The sequence below is a fragment of the Taudactylus pleione genome, unplaced genomic scaffold (assembly GCF_031769625.1).
Source record: "Taudactylus pleione unplaced genomic scaffold, aTauple2 ptg000726l, whole genome shotgun sequence".
In the NCBI taxonomy this organism is placed as follows: Eukaryota; Metazoa; Chordata; class Amphibia; order Anura; family Myobatrachidae; genus Taudactylus; species Taudactylus pleione.
In genome coordinates, this window is record NW_028285128.1 from 4,013,673 (window position 1) to 4,029,404 (window position 15,732).

General features: G+C 43.9%; 1 protein-coding gene across 2 annotated transcripts in view; it reads right to left on the bottom strand.

Annotated features, from left to right (window-relative positions):
- Positions 1 to 2,377: 2,377 nt before the first annotated feature.
- The window catches only part of STIMATE (STIM activating enhancer), a 59,943-nt gene continuing 46,588 nt past the window's right edge, over positions 2,378 to 15,732 (bottom strand). The window contains exons 1-3 of one of the 2 annotated variants that reach the window (XM_088456940.1): positions 13,462 to 13,554; positions 7,543 to 7,663; positions 2,378 to 3,808 (exon numbers count right to left, since the gene is read on the bottom strand). In XM_088456940.1, the coding sequence (XP_088313066.1) occupies positions 3,702 to 3,808; positions 7,543 to 7,663; positions 13,462 to 13,554 (321 nt within the window). In that variant the 3' untranslated portion in view covers positions 2,378 to 3,701. Of the gene's footprint in view, positions 3,809 to 7,542; positions 7,664 to 13,461; positions 13,555 to 15,732 lie in introns of those variants that run through there. The other variant, XM_088456941.1, reaches the window with a different exon arrangement.

Genomic DNA, 15,732 nt, shown 5'->3' on the forward strand with positions numbered 1-15,732 from the left:
GGGACTAAAAACAAGTTACAATAAATTACAGGGGCAGGTCACCAGATATACATGCATAGTACGCACATCATGTCCCCCATTTTGCTACCAAATCACCATGACCATATACTCTCAGAATGTAGAAATAGTATGAATATCTAGAACTATACATAGAGTATTACTGCCGTGCTTAGTACGTATGATTTGTACAGTATGCGAGTGAGTTCACCTTCTAAAGGCCATATTCAATTAGCGGCAAAATCAGCCGATTTTCGCCAAAAATAGGCGAAAAAGTCAGGACAAGCAGGAAAATTGTGTCTGTACATTGGAAAATAATTTCGAAGTGTATTATTGGCTGTAATAAAAGTGTTTAGGCTACTTAAATTGTGTCAGTTGGAGGTAATTTACATATATGAAAACATTTTCAAAAATTATAGAATGCAAATTTTTTTCTATCACACTACTGTGCCACGTAAATTCAGGGTATGTTAAAATAGGTGCAAGTATATTTTTGTGTCTTAAAAGCGCACTTTTAAAAACCGGTAAGAAAGCACCCCTTCACGCATTCAATTCGCCCCCCAAAATACCAGACCCAAATAAGTTAAACACATTTTCAACTGTTTTTTTTTTTCTCCAAAAATTTGACTAGTCATTTTTTTTGCCAATTACAAAACTTTCAAAACATTTTTAGGGTAATTTATCATTAGGGGTGTGTCCAAAGGGTTCTGAAAGAAATCCCCACATTTTTAGTCAAAAATAGGGATTTTGCTTTTTTTTTTTCACCAGGTCTGAGATGGTGAAAACTTTTCGCCTGTTTTTTGGCAAAATCTTGCCGCTAATTGAATACGGCCAAAAGTGTTGTTCTTACCTTGCTGCATGTTGCCTCAGACCAGAGTTTCCCAACTCCAATCCTCAAGTGCATGATTTCCATATCTCATAGTTGATGCCCAGGTGTATTTATCACTGGCTGACACATTTTAAAGATCCGCAGGTGGATCTCTAATTATTTCAATTGCGATACTGAGGACATCTGCAAAACATGAACTGTTAGGGGTCCCTGAAGGCTGGAGTTGGGAAACGCTGGTTTAGACCAATGACACTGCTTCAAAGAAACAAAAAGAAATCTATGTAATAAGCGAGAAAGTGTGTGTGTGTTTGTCTTTCCTTAATGCATGGCCAGAATTTTGACCAGGATTAGGTTTTTGCCTAGGTTTGGACTTTGTCAGGGCCACACCCTGTCACAAAATCCCATAAAACTGGGACACTCCTAAATTACACAGGTTCTGGGGCTGAGGGTCTGGCTTTATACACCCACTATCACACTCTGGCAGGCTCATGAGCAGCTCAGCACTTGATACATTCAGACTCTGGCAGAGAGCATAATCAATTCACAATCATTGGTCCTGGCAAAGCTTAGCATATGGACATTACAGCAGGGGAGATTGATCGCAGCCACACAGTGCCACTGCGGATGGGCCCCCTTCTGTCTGGGAATGGGACTCCAGTCCCAGTATTCCCCCCTGATGGCAGCCCTGCTAGACATGGTTTTCAATGTAGGTCTGCAGAGTGATTTCAGTGGGTGGGTCAGCTGCAGACGCAGTGACCGGGAACAAAAAAATTCCCGATTATCGGGAATCTGCGCATGCGCCTGATTTGTACTGTGCAGTACGGGTCTGCTATCCCGCATGCAGTCTGGCAGTACACTGTCAGTGATTGATAGTCTGCTGCTTTTTGTGGGCACGGAGTGGGCATCAACGGATTCGTCTCCCAAAACGGAGGCTTGTTGCCACCGTTGGGAGGAGTGGAGAGGCCAGGATCTCCAGCGGCTGACAGATTTCCTGGCCTATTTTATTCATCTGCGGCGACCAGTTTGCGTAACCCCATGGTCACTGAGTCGGCCAAAGGGATTGCAGATGATACGATGCTACATCCTTGGACGCAGATCGAATCAGTATTGCATACAGGAGGCGTAACGCCTCCTGCTGCATTACCATATTACAGCTGCGATATCATATCCGTCCACAGCTGAATCACCCCCTCTGTTCTGCAGTGATTTCTGAAACTCAAGTGATTTGGAAGCTACAGTATACGGATTTCTGTTCTGTAAGTCAGTCTGCTCCTGATATACTCTATTCCAAACAGTATGAGCATGCGCCAGCCTGCACTGTCATTTACTCCTAATTTGCATAATTATCCAGTTTAAAGGTAAGGACAATATAAAAAAAATTAAGGCAGCAGGTGTAATTCAGTGTCCAGTCTTCAAAACCGGCAATGCCGGGTATCACAGATAGTAAATTAAAAAAAAAAGATGACGGATTATTATCTATAGATTGTCCAACACTAATTAGTTAGACATTTTAGGTGATTATTAAATTAACACTTAGCTGCACAACCTTCGTCATTTTTACATGTTTATTGGCAAAAAAAAAAAAGTAGAAAAACAGCAGAAATTAAAACAAAAACAGTAACCTGTACCCAAGTTAGGAAACAAAAGTGAAACTTGCTCAGAAAGCCAGTTAGCTTGAGGGTTATACAGTATGTACTGATGCTGTCTGTAGTTCTCCATAACTACTGAAGTGGTTAGAAGAGGATGATGGACTGAACTTGCTAGGCCCCATAAACACAGCACCCCTTGCAATGGCAGGAACTCCCCCACAGTATTTAGCAACATTTAGAGAGCAAATCCTTAGAACAAAGTTTTGTCTATGCATTATCTTGAGGGGATTTATACATAGCTTTCACTCATTGTATATGTACTATTAATAACAAAGGTGTTACATGCACTACAGCAGTGATAACATTAGGTGAAGAGTCAATTTGCCTCTAGGCCAGAGGTTCCCAAACTCGGTCCTCAAGGCACCCTAACAGTCCAAGTTTTAAGGATATCCATGTTTGACCTAAAACCCTAACTGTTGCGGTGCCTTAAGGACCACATTTGGGAACCTCTGCTTTAGGCCAATTGAGTCTTACATATATAAAAGGATAGACAAATAACAAAATGTATATTGCCTGGTTACATTAAGCTGGTAATTTTTAAGTCAATGCCAACAGGCATGAAGAAACGTAGAAATGGGCACATAAATCTGGATAGCACACCCTAATCACAGGCAGGGGCACTGAGAGCCGCGGCCGGGGGAAAGGGCATGGTCACGCCCCCTTCAGATTTATAAAAATAAATAAAAAAATTCAGCGCTGGGAGGGGGGGGTGTGATCCCCTCAGCTCTGCGGAAAGCCGGGGGGGCTCGATCAGTGTGATCGCCCCCCACAGGCATAGGAGACTGCTACGGCTGCTGTTCAGCTGCCGCGAGCAGTCTCCCACTGCAGCCCAGCACACAGCAGTGAGTGCTGGACCCGTGCCCGTCGGGCCTCTCCAGCAAGCCCGTCCCGGGTAATTAGTGCCCCCCTTGGCGCCGCTGATCACAGGTGCCACTTCTTTATTTTACAGTTTTGTCTAAAACTCTACTCATTTTATAACTAAAGTTAATTCTGATAAGTTCCATCAATTTAATTTCTAATTCTAGTTTCTAAATTTGATTTCATTCCAAGTGGCCATAGTCCACCCATGACTTGTATGCAAAATTAGGCAGCTTTCATCTCATATAAGCAACTGCAGCACAAACAACTTTAAAAGTTAATGGTTGAAAACAGCCAGCAGAATGTAAGACTTTCAGGCGGTGCATTCACAATCATAGATGTTAAAGTTCCTTTATCCTTAATGATATTCATCCAAATACACTCTTTGCCGGTCCTTCTTTTGGCTTCTCAAAGGCTGTCTCCACTCCCGTCCTGTTCTGGCTAAACACAGATGGAGCTGCGCATCCAGCTTGTTCTGGAAATAAATAAGGAGAAATTGAATATATGTAGAAGTTATCCGCTACAAAATGCAAGTCTCTGACTGCAAAGGTCATCTAGGTGGAAATTGCCAACAACTTCCTGTATTCTATTCTAGAAGTGACCCAGTGGTCACCACTATGGTCTCAACATCCAGAATGTTGACCCTACTTGTATGAAATGACAAATAGATATGAATAAGGAACGGGGGACAGGGTTAGGGTGGACACTGCCATAGGCATTGTGTGTAAATTAGTGATTGTGCCCCTTACAGGCACTCCAATCCAACATTCATTCCTTTAAATGTAAACAAAAAAGAAAGAAATTGGTAACATGGTCAAGTATGGGTGTTGATTATTATTTTGTTTTTTATATTTGTTTTTTTTTTGTTCCTTTGGGTTTTATATATTACTAAATGCTATTTTAATTTTGCATCAATTGCTCATGGCTAGATGATTACCTAGTTGCCCTATTTTGTTATAAATAATCTATTTCTAGGTCTTCTTGTTTGGTAATTTATCTCCACATTGATGTCTAGGAATGTCTGAGACGCTGCAAGAGCACAACAGAACCCTACAGTGGCGTAACTTCATCCCAGGTGCCCGGAGGAAAGATAAATGTTGGTGCCCCCCCCAAATTAAAATGTACCACCCCCCAGCACCTATGTCAGCCCCAGCTGCCACCACCCTCCCCTATGCAGTTCTTTTTATACAATGCCGCCAGTAGAGGTTCCCCTATGCAGTGCTCGCCTATGCAGTGCCTCCAATAGTGGTCCCCCTATGCAGTACCTCCAGTAGTGAGCCCCCAGTAGTTGCCCCAAGTAGTGAGCCCCCTGTAGTTGTCCCCAGTAGTGAGCCCCAAGTAGTTGCCTCATTTAGTGAGCCCCCTGTAGTTGCACCGAGCCCCCTGCAGTTGCCCCCAGTAGTGAGCCCCCCCTCCGCGCACAAACACAAAAAAACAAACACTTACCTTTATCCCCGCTCCAGTGCTGCTGCCGACCATCCCCGGCGTCCGCTCCTCGGCACTATGGGAGTGACGTCATGATGTCACTCCCATAGTGCACTGCGGGACCCGGAAGACAGAGCTCACTCCCGAGCTCCGTCCTCGGTGTCCGCTCCTTGGCACTATGGGAGTGACGTCATGATGTCACTCCCATAGTGCTCTGCGTGACCCGGAAGACGGAGGGAGCTCCGTCCTCCGGCTGCCGCCGGGGGTTTGAATGGGAGCCAGGTGCCCGCTGGTAACACACTCAGCGGGCGCCCGGCAAATGGAGGGTGCAGGGGGTGCGACTGCAACCCCTGCACCCTCCATCGTTACGCCAATGGAAGGTGGAGCGCCGATGAGCGGCGCTCCATCTCCATGCAGCTCCCGAGGACAATGGAGCCAGGTGCCCCCTTCAGGGCTGGCACCCAGCGGCAAATGACTCCATTGTCTCCGGGACTTCCGCCACTGGAACCCTATTTGTACTAGATTCACAGAAGGGAAATTTTCATATTCTCAGTATATGTATGATCCACACGCCAACAAGCATCATGTACTGCATCTCATGCCTTGAAAAAGTTACAGCACCTACTGCTCTGCACAGGAGAAGCAATTGTAAAGGCGTTACCAACCAATCCCAGTGTATGTCCTGATTTTCTTGGCCACACCCATTGCAGTGTCAGTCGTTTGACCACTGACTGAGACACATTCATTGTGTTTGCTGGTAGAAACTGTCCCAATATTAAGGAGAAGTTTTTTCTGTTGCTTCAGCTAAGTTCGATTTTAGGAATGTGGCTATTTTGTTGGTCGCTTTGGCTGGTTTAGTGCCCAAAACAACCACAACCTTGAACCTATTACAGATTGTAAGTACACTTGTGTGATTGATTTGGCTGCATCCTGCCTGTGTTAGCAGTCACCTGCCGGTCATAGGGCCAGATTAACAATGCTGCAGATGGGACTACAGCCCTAGGCCTCTACATAAAAATAGGCCCATCGTCACTACGGCATGATAATGACCAGCTGGATACATGGCCATATATAGTATAAAGGGTAACAAAGCAGAAATTGCTTGTGTCCAACCTCTTAAAGAGGACAAGTAGAGGTTCTGCCCATGGCAGCCAATCAGATTCTAGCTATTATTTTTGTAGAATGTTTTAGATAAAGGATAACTATAATCTCAATGGTTGCTATTGGGAACACCTCCATTTGTCATCTTTAGAAGGTTTTGTGCATCTCCCCATAGGGAAACATTGGGGCTGATGTGTGCCATGACACTGTACTCACCCACACAGTACTGGTCACAGCCACACAGCACTGGTTCTGGTCACCACTCCTCCGCTTCTCATAATTGGCCCTTCATCTTTTTCAGCCCCAAGTCCGTGTGACACTTATGCTGGATAAACATTTAAATGACGGACCACCATCCAAGCGGCTGATTTGTAAGCTACACACACTTACCAATCAGCTGCTCTATATGTCTGTTTATTAAGAGAGTGCTCAATCATAAAGAATGATTCAGCAGAACAGAAATTTTCCTTTTTGGTGCACTCTTAATGATTTTAATATCTTCCTTATGTTTAAGGATTATAAAACTTAACGTTTAATAAATCTTATATAGCACTTACTGACATCCTGACATCATAACTAGGTAGGCATTTAAATTTGCTAGTCCAGTTGTCATGTCAGTGTTGGCAGTCCTTGCAGCCAGTGTACTGATATATCTGCAAGATGTAACAGCATCGGCTGTGCTGCAGGGCCGACCTAATAGGTCTGTACACACCTGTGATATCTTGTTCGTCTATCGAACTATATATCGACAAGTGTGTACCCAGCTTAAATCCGGCTCTGGATGGCCATAAGTGTTTCCACATCAGTGGCATCACTATGGGGGTGCAGGCCGCAACGGGTGTAACCCTCAGAGGGGGTGACACCAAAATGCCAGCTCCTCCTCAGTGACAGGAGCTGAGCTACGTGCTGCAATATGACAGTATCCTGCAGCACTTGGCTCCTGTCACAGAAGAGGAGCAGACAGTGCAAGAACTAGTCCCCGGGGGCAGTCAAGCATCTCTGGGGATGCTGGGCACACCCCAAATGGATTTCCAATGAGGGCAGTGTCTCTTTTGGTAGGCCACGCCCCCTATTGACCCAGTGATGACTCAGGCCTACATGTCCACCAAAGGATCATCTGGAGTTCCGTGGGGACAAATTTGTAATCAACCACATGTGGCCAAACATTTAACAAAGTCCTTTCAGTGCTCAAACAGAACAAAAGGATTTGCCCACATGTGCATCCTTATTATTTAACAAAACTAAATCTCAGTGAAGTCATAAGATGCATACACACGTAACGATTTTTTGAACGATTTAACTATAACGACGTCGTTATCGTTCAAAAAATCGTTCAGGTTCTGAGTTATAACTATGAACGATTATCGTTCATGCGCGTTCCCGTTTGTAGTTTATTCTGACTGACCAACTGAACGATTTTCATTAAGGGACGTTACAAAAATCATTTTTAGTTAAAAAAATTGTTCATTACACTTTGCTGGTAACAAAATCGTTGTGTGTGCATGCAGCTTTAGAAGTAGGCTTGGTTGGGCTCTTTATAGCATACACATAAACAAGTGGATCTGTTGAGCCCATTGGATTGTTGTAATATTTGGCAAAACACAAGCACAAAAAGCTCTAAATATGGTTTTGGAAGATGTCCTGGCATTCTAATGCAAAACGTATTTATTATCCTGCACTCACCACATTCTTTCATAACCTTGTATGTCTTGGATTTGATCGGAGTTTGGTGGCCTAGCTTAGTTTTTGCCCCTTTGAGATCTTCCTCCTTCATCACTGGTCTCTTCTTTTTAATGGGAGCATCCTGGAAATGGAAAGTAAGTTTGAATCAACAATTATTCATCTGCAAATGCCAAAAATCTAAATATAATTACTAACACAAACAAAGCAACCTGTGTCTCCTACAGTATACTCTACAACTGAAATATTGTTATAGTCTGCTTATAAAAACACACTAGAAGGATAAATAGAAAGTTGAATGAACCACACAAAAGTAAACAGAATTACAGCCAAATAAAGCATTAACTTCACAATTGGTCTTTTAGAGCAAAATTTACAGATTTAGATCTAAAAAACAAAACAACTTTCCATGCAAGAAAAAATTAATAAATTAAAATCATTTAATTATATATTTTTGTAAATAAATAAACACATTATGAGAAGAAATATTCAAATGAGCAGATTATGCATTTACGGGGTGTTACGTGGCTAGCAGGTGGTCACAGAGGCCATTTCCCCCCCTTTATTGTTATATGACTTCAGAGAAGTCAGTAATTGGTTGTAGATCCATACCTTTAATAGAGGACCTTTTAATATCAGATTATAATTTTCATCATATATTTATAAAGACAACATACCTCTCAACATCTTAGGTTCAGGAATCAGGGCAGGGGATGTTGCCACATTATAAGTGAGCATGTCTATTGTCTTATTCCTCTAAACTCTCCCAATTTGAGGGTTCGTTCCCACTGTCCCACCCCTATACACAGGACAGCTGAGAGGTATCATTCGTTCACAGTTAGTAGGTACATGTGCAGTGGAATGTTACTGAAATACCGACGGCTAAATCCTGACAGCGAATGCCCGACAGGATGAAGATCCCAACTGGGCAGGTAAGTACCCTAACCTCCCCCCGGGGGTGCCTAAAGTTAACCCCCTCTTACCGCTCCCTAAACCTAACACTAATCTCTCTCTGGGAGTGCCTAACCCTCCCCCCCTAGAGGTGCCTAACCCTAATCTCCCCCCCAAAACCTAACCCCACTAGACTCCCCAATCCTACTAATCCCCCCCCCCCACACCCCCTTGAGGCTAACGCTAAGGGCACCCCGGACTTACCTTCGTTCGGGCTGGCACCCTCTGCGTTCTGGTATCGGGATTAAGATAGGCGTCGGTATTTCAACGCCTATCTTGAATCCCTTGCTGGGATTCTGATATCGGGATTGAGACCGGCAGACTGGAGGCCACCGGTCTCATAGCTACATCCCTGTGTAGTAAACGGTGTTCGGGTGTTGAGGGAAGAGAGATGAGAAGTGACTAAAAGGCTAACTAGATCTTCATATCCAGAGCCGTAACTACACTTTTTGGTGCCCTGTGCCAGAAAGAGCATTGCCCCCCCCCCCATTTTTTAAATAGGGACATAATATAGTGCACCTGAAAAAAGGCCATGGCCTCATGGAGAAGAGCCAGGGAAGAGATAGGGGAGGCCAGGAGATGCTGAGGATAAAATAAGAGGAAGCCTCAAGTGATAATGATAACAGGAAAATTGACATGCCCAAACAGCACCCCCTGCCCTACGGTGCCCTGTGCCATGACAGTGGTCGCACCACCCTAGTTATGGCCCTGTTCATATCAAACTCTACTATGAAAGCAGTTCCTGTGTGATAGGTCTGATTCCGAGCAGCACCTTTTTCGTGACAGGTTTGTTCTCCCCATGGGTGCTTCCTTTTCCTCCCATGCTCCAGACATACTGGTAGTATAAATTGGCTTCTGATGAAATTAACCCATGTGAGTTTGTGTGTAGCTCCATTGGGGCAGGGAGCAATTAGATATCATCTGTAAAGTGCTGCATAGTATGTAGACATTATATAAATAACTATAAATAAGTAGTATCTGATCTGATCTGAAAGTCCAATGAAAGGTAGGTGACTATTCCCAGCACACAGGAGCCGATAGGAGGAAATTACCATCCTCTATTTTTTCAGTATCCAATAGTAAATTTAGGGTGGTACCATTAAGAAACTGGTAGCTGGTACACTGTAATTGCTCTGGCCACCTTACCGCCATCATAAGGAGCACTGCAGACCAAGTCACAGCGCTCAACGGCAAGATGGACCCTGGCACCTGGACTTGCTAGTCAGTAACTGCGCATACCCCCAGCTTGCCAAGAAATAGGGGTGTGCCATGATGCGTCCCCCATGACCATGCCCTTGTGATGTGTGGCTGTGCCCATTTTTACATGCACGCACCTGTAAATAAATGTACCACATACCTGTATAAAATGTATCTACTTGAGCCACTGTCAGTACCAACATATTACACAGCACTTTATCAATTTATACCAGTGCTAACGTCCCGCCCCAGCTTCACACAGGAGCAATTGCATGCCAAATCCCTCTGCATCTCATAACCTACGCCATGTCACCACAGTCCTCTGCATATCACCAGTGTCACCGCAACCCCCACTGCTGCTGCCCTGCAGCTGGCTGGGGTCAGCAACTAGAATGTGCTGGGAAGTGCAGGAGGATCATGGATGAGAGATTTGTATTGCTACTACCGTAAGCATTATCAGCAGTATGTCCCAGGGTCCGGGGCAACTGTGCATATTTCCACAACCTCCATGTGCACTCCTTCCCAGCTGCTGAACATAGCTATAAACAATGTCCTCTTTGCACAATGTATCCTATATTTCCTGGGCTTCCTTTTGAACATGCTCAGGGTGATGCCCCTGTCCGAGAACAGCATTGACTTCCATGGGAGGTGTCTCCTGTTCACGAGGGTGTATGGCTGAGTGGGCACTTCACGGTGGAGGGGTAGTGACCAGAGTCCGCCTGCAGGTTCAGTGCAGGGATGTACAGTACATCGGAGTCCGATAATTACTAACCATCATTGTTTTTGTTCCAATGGTAGTGGGTTTGTTTACCATTTGATGTTGGCGGTCCAATGTTTTCCAACATCGGCATTTCATGGTGTTCCGATGGTTGTTTGTTTTTTAATTCCTGATAGCGAAGCCTCTCCTGGCTACTGTGTCTGCATCAGGGCATCTTCATGGGTTGATTGGAGGCTATTTCTCACTCTCAGCCTGCATGACCCTGCTCAGGGCCCGGCTCCCTCTTCTCTCTGCTAAGCAGCAGGGCATATTGCTATCTCTGATTGGCTCTCGCTGTCTCAGAGAGCCAATCAGAGTGCAGTCCACTGCCCTGTAGCAGCAGCAGTCAGTCACACATACAGCACAACAGTTTTTTCTGTGACTTGCTTCATTCCAAGCCTCAGTTTCAGATGCTCTCTTGTGGTTTCAGCACCCTGGCCAGCTCCTGTACAGTTGGTGCAAGAATAATTTCTGTGACTTGCTTCACTAAAATAGTCACTGCACGGCTCCCTTTTGTCACAGATGGATGATTCATACAGTTAAACCTTCCTCAACCAATGCTGTATAGAATAGTGAAAACCCCATCAAAATCTGTCCAGTAGTTTAAGAGACTAGCCAGAGCAAACAGATTCCTAAACCAGGGACTTTCTCATGTTATAAAAATAATTTTATATATATATATATATATATATATATATGTATTTAAATTAGTATTAAAGGAATCCGGTACAATATTGTCCATTATACACTAGGTTACATTTATCGGTTGAAAAACAGCTGTCTAATTGTGCCAGTAAAAATGTTATAATAACTACTTGGCTTCTAAGAGCCTTTCTAGGAATTTCTCCCTCTCAAGGGACGGAAAATAATCGTATACCACTGAGTGTTCTAACCAGTTCCATATCTCCGAGTGTTTATTCAGACCAGTTCCATTTTTGTATTTATTCCTGATGAAGTCCCGTATGTGGACGAAACAAGTAGGGTCATTGTTTTGAAAAACCTGCACCTACCACGTGAGGTCCACCTAAGAGCTCACATCCGTAAGGGTGTAGGTGGCAGATAACATCTATCCTTCTGTACTGGGCAGGTTTACTAAAAGTTGTTTTATGCTATTTATGTATTGATTTGTATTGTGAATTATTTTATATATTTTTACCTCTGTTGATATACCAAGAATAAAATATTCAGATATAAGAATTATTGGCTGCCATAGGGCTTTTATTTTATGAATAATATCCAAAGCATAAAGAAATGGTGATTTGAAGAGCAACTAGAAGGTTGTGTTTGACCAGCAATAAATCCCCCTAAGTGGTGTAAATTTCTACTATTCAATTAATATTCAAAGCCGTAGCGCACCAAAGGTACCTCCTTTTTTCATTTTATATATAATATATATATATATATATATATATATATACATACACATACATACATACATACATACACACATACATACATACACACACACAATTTGGACAAAAGTATTCAGACACCTGACCATTACACAAAAGGGACTGTAATGACATTGTATTCACATACTGTACATATACTTTAATATGGAGTTGGTCCCCCTTTTGCAGCTATAACAGCTTCCAATCTTCTTGGAAGGCTTTCCACAAGATCTGTGGGAATTTGTACCCATTCATTCTGTAGAGCATTTAGGGGGTTAGGCACGGATGTTGGACAAGAAGGCCTGGCTCGCAATCTCCGTTCCAGTTCATCCCAAAGGTGCTCAATGGGGTTGAGGTCAGGGTTTTGTGTGGGCCAGTCAATTTCTTTCACACCAAACCATGTCTAGCCCCAGTTGATATTACAGTCTAAATTCTCTACCACTAACCTTCCACTATGTTTTAGCACTGTGGGTAGAAACGTATACTAAATTATGTTAACACAAGAAATATTTTAAAACATACAATTGTGAGAAATTGCAGAGAGGAGAAGTTACTTCAGCAAGTTAAAAAGTGCTGAGCAACAAATCCCACCAGTGTGACTCCCCCATGTAACACTAGTTTAATATATGCAAAGGTAATGGAATTTAAATACAATTTCAAGTTACATAATAAGTTTACTCAATGTGAGTGACTGTATTATAAACACAGGCAAAGAAAACCTCACGTATTAGGATAACAGAAACCATTCACCCCTTTACATAGGCATTATGGCATGCTAAAGTCATTTAGATGGGGAGGGGTGAGATCATGGTTTTAACCCTCCAGTGCTGGGAGAAAGCTGCTCACTATGCTCCCATCAACTTTGGTATCTGGATAATGGTCAAGACATTTAGTAGTCACATCGCTTAGAAACAAGAGTGACAAAGACAAGAGTTTCTAATTTAGACACATTGAGTCACAGGGTCACCTTGGCGAGGTCTGATCCATCCACAGCTGAAATGGTGGTATACCTCATATAACATTCCCTTTGTGAGTGAGAAAGCTTTGCAGGGTTATAATAAATGAGCCTTATGACAATGTGTGCTGAAGTTGATTTAATTGTTTCAGTCGCAAAGTATTTTAGAATAACCTGGGATCTATTTATTTCAAAGAATAATCCTATACGAGAAAATTGTTCTTGACAAAACATTAGCATGAGAGAGAGAGAATATATATACACAAACACACATATATACATACACACATACGTACAGAAAAGCATGCATACACACATACTTGTTCACCAGCATAGTACAGTTACAAATATTACAAGTAATAGTGCCTGTAACGGCAACTCAAACAGTATTTGGTGGAGGCAAACGAGACAACCGTAAACAAAATATTTTGGAGATACCAATAATCCACAAGGAGACGTTTGAGCAATAGTACCATGTACACTAGAAGGCATTATATACAATAGGAACAATCTGTAAAAACAAACGCAAGATATAAATATATTACAGACTGCCGATAACTTCACCAACACTCTTGAATCCCAAAAGTTGTACGAGAGTTCCAATAGCAGAGTGATAGTGAGTTTCAGTATGAAAATGTAAAACGCAATGCTGTTAGCAGTACAGTACTTACCTCAGGCTGGGACATCTCTAATCTCTCAGTTGAAGAAAAGCACCAGCACAATGCCACGGAGAGGGTTCTGAGCCCACTGCTTGACAGCTGCATTTATACTATATGCAAGAAGGGGGGGGGGGGGGTACGGGGGGGAGTGGGTGTCACACCAGATTACAGGCACTGCCTTACCCAGAGACGCAGGATGCTGTGCTTATTCTGATACATGACTCCAGTGCAAAGAATCTAAGCAACTGTTCTACGTTACGACAGTTGCCATATTTATAAAAGAACACAACAGCCAGCAAAACATAGAAGACAGATTCCTTAAGGCACGCAGGGGGAGATGCACTAAACCTTAGAGCGTGATAAAGTGGAGAGTGATAAAGTACCAACCAATCAAGTCCTGCTATGTTACAGACTGTTTGAAAAATGACAGCTAGGAGCTGAATGGTTGGTACTTTATTACTCTACAATTTATCACTCTCCAAGGCTTCATGCATCTCCCCCCAAGAGAGTTAACAGACTTACCTTTATTTTGCTACAATACACATTGTGGCAGGAGTAAAAAATATTATTACTGTACAGCAGAGTGATCCATCTAAAATGGTATGCCATGTATAATTTCATTGTTCTGTTTAGTAGTGAATTTGCTTAACTGCCCTTCTTGAGAATTGTAAGGATGTAGAAAACTGCACCTGTAAGTGACATTGGCCCTCATTCAGAGCCATACGCTCTGAGCAGAGCGCACGCTCTGAATGAGGGCCGGGCTCCATTTTCATGGAGCGTCCTCCTGGACGCTCGTATAGCTGTGGGTCACCACCCACAGGCTATACGAGCGTGCATTGTGATGGTCGCGATGGTCGAGACCATCGAATTTGCGAGCCGGAGCCTGCGGTTGAGGTTTTCAACCGCAAGCTCCGGAGTGATTTTGGCTCTATCAGAGCCAAAATCACTCCCACTGACATCACTAGTGATGTCAGTGGGCCAGCTTCTGACGGGAGGCGTTCCCGTGGGAACGCCCCCGTCAGGGAGGCACGCCCCCGGCACGCCCACCAAAGGGGGCGTGCTGTCAATCAACATTGACAGCACGCCCCCTTTGATCGGACACAACGAGCGAAGGACTTTCCTTCGCTCGTCGCATCTGGCGCATGCGCACGACGGAGCTCCCTCCGTCGTGCGCATGCTCAGTCCATAACATCGACCCACTTGCGAGCGGACAGCCGCTCGCGAGTGGGTCTGAATCAGGCCCATTGATGGTAATAATTCATACTTTATGTAAACACAGAACTTTTGAAACTAATACAAAGTGTCAATTCGATTAGATGTGAGTTTGCAAAAGCACATTTGCATCACAAAAGTCACAAACATCGCAGCAATGTACGCACCCGAGAAATGCCAGATTCAATTAGAAATGAGGATTGGCAGGACTCATGGCGGGGTCGCACGACTTTTCTACATAAAGCAACTTGGCAGAAGTGCATGAAAGAGTAGGGAAATTGTCCTGTACCCCCAAAAAGTGGCAACTTAGCTAGCAGGCCTGTATAGTAGGCTGTTGGTGACCATAAAAAACAGTATTGGAGGTTCTTAAAAGGTGTAAAATTACTAATTGTTGCAATTTATATTAATAATGGAAAGATCAAAGCTAACAAATGATTTTCAGCAAATATAAGTCTTCACAATAGTTTGGCGGTATAGAAATATGTATTTAATGTGATTTTTCAGTTTTTTTATACAAGTTTTAAAAAGTTTAAAAAAATACTTAACTCCCATCTGCAAGTTTTAAAATTCCTCTCCATCATTTACACCTCCACATGCCTGTCCCACGTAATTCACACCTCCACATGCCTGTCCCACTGCCACATGCCTGTCCCACGTCAGTCCCACCGCCGCATGCCTGTCCCACGTCATACACACCTCCGCATGCCTGTCCCACGTCAGTCACACCTCCGCATGCCTGTCCCACGTCAGTCACACCTCCGCATGCCTGTCCCACGTCAGTCACACCTCCGCATGCCTGTCCCACGTCAGTCACACCTCCGCATGCCTGTCCCACGTCAGACACACCTCCGCATGCCTGTCTCACGTCAGTCACACCTCCGCATGCCTGTCTCACGTCAGTCACACCTCCGCATGCCTGTCCCACGTCAGTCACACCTCCGCATGCCTGTCCCACGTCAGTCACACCTCTGCATGCCTGTCCCACGTCAGTCACACCTCTGCATGCCTGTCCCACGTCAGTCACACCTCCGCATGCCTGTCCCACATCATTTAACCCATTATTGAGCTTTA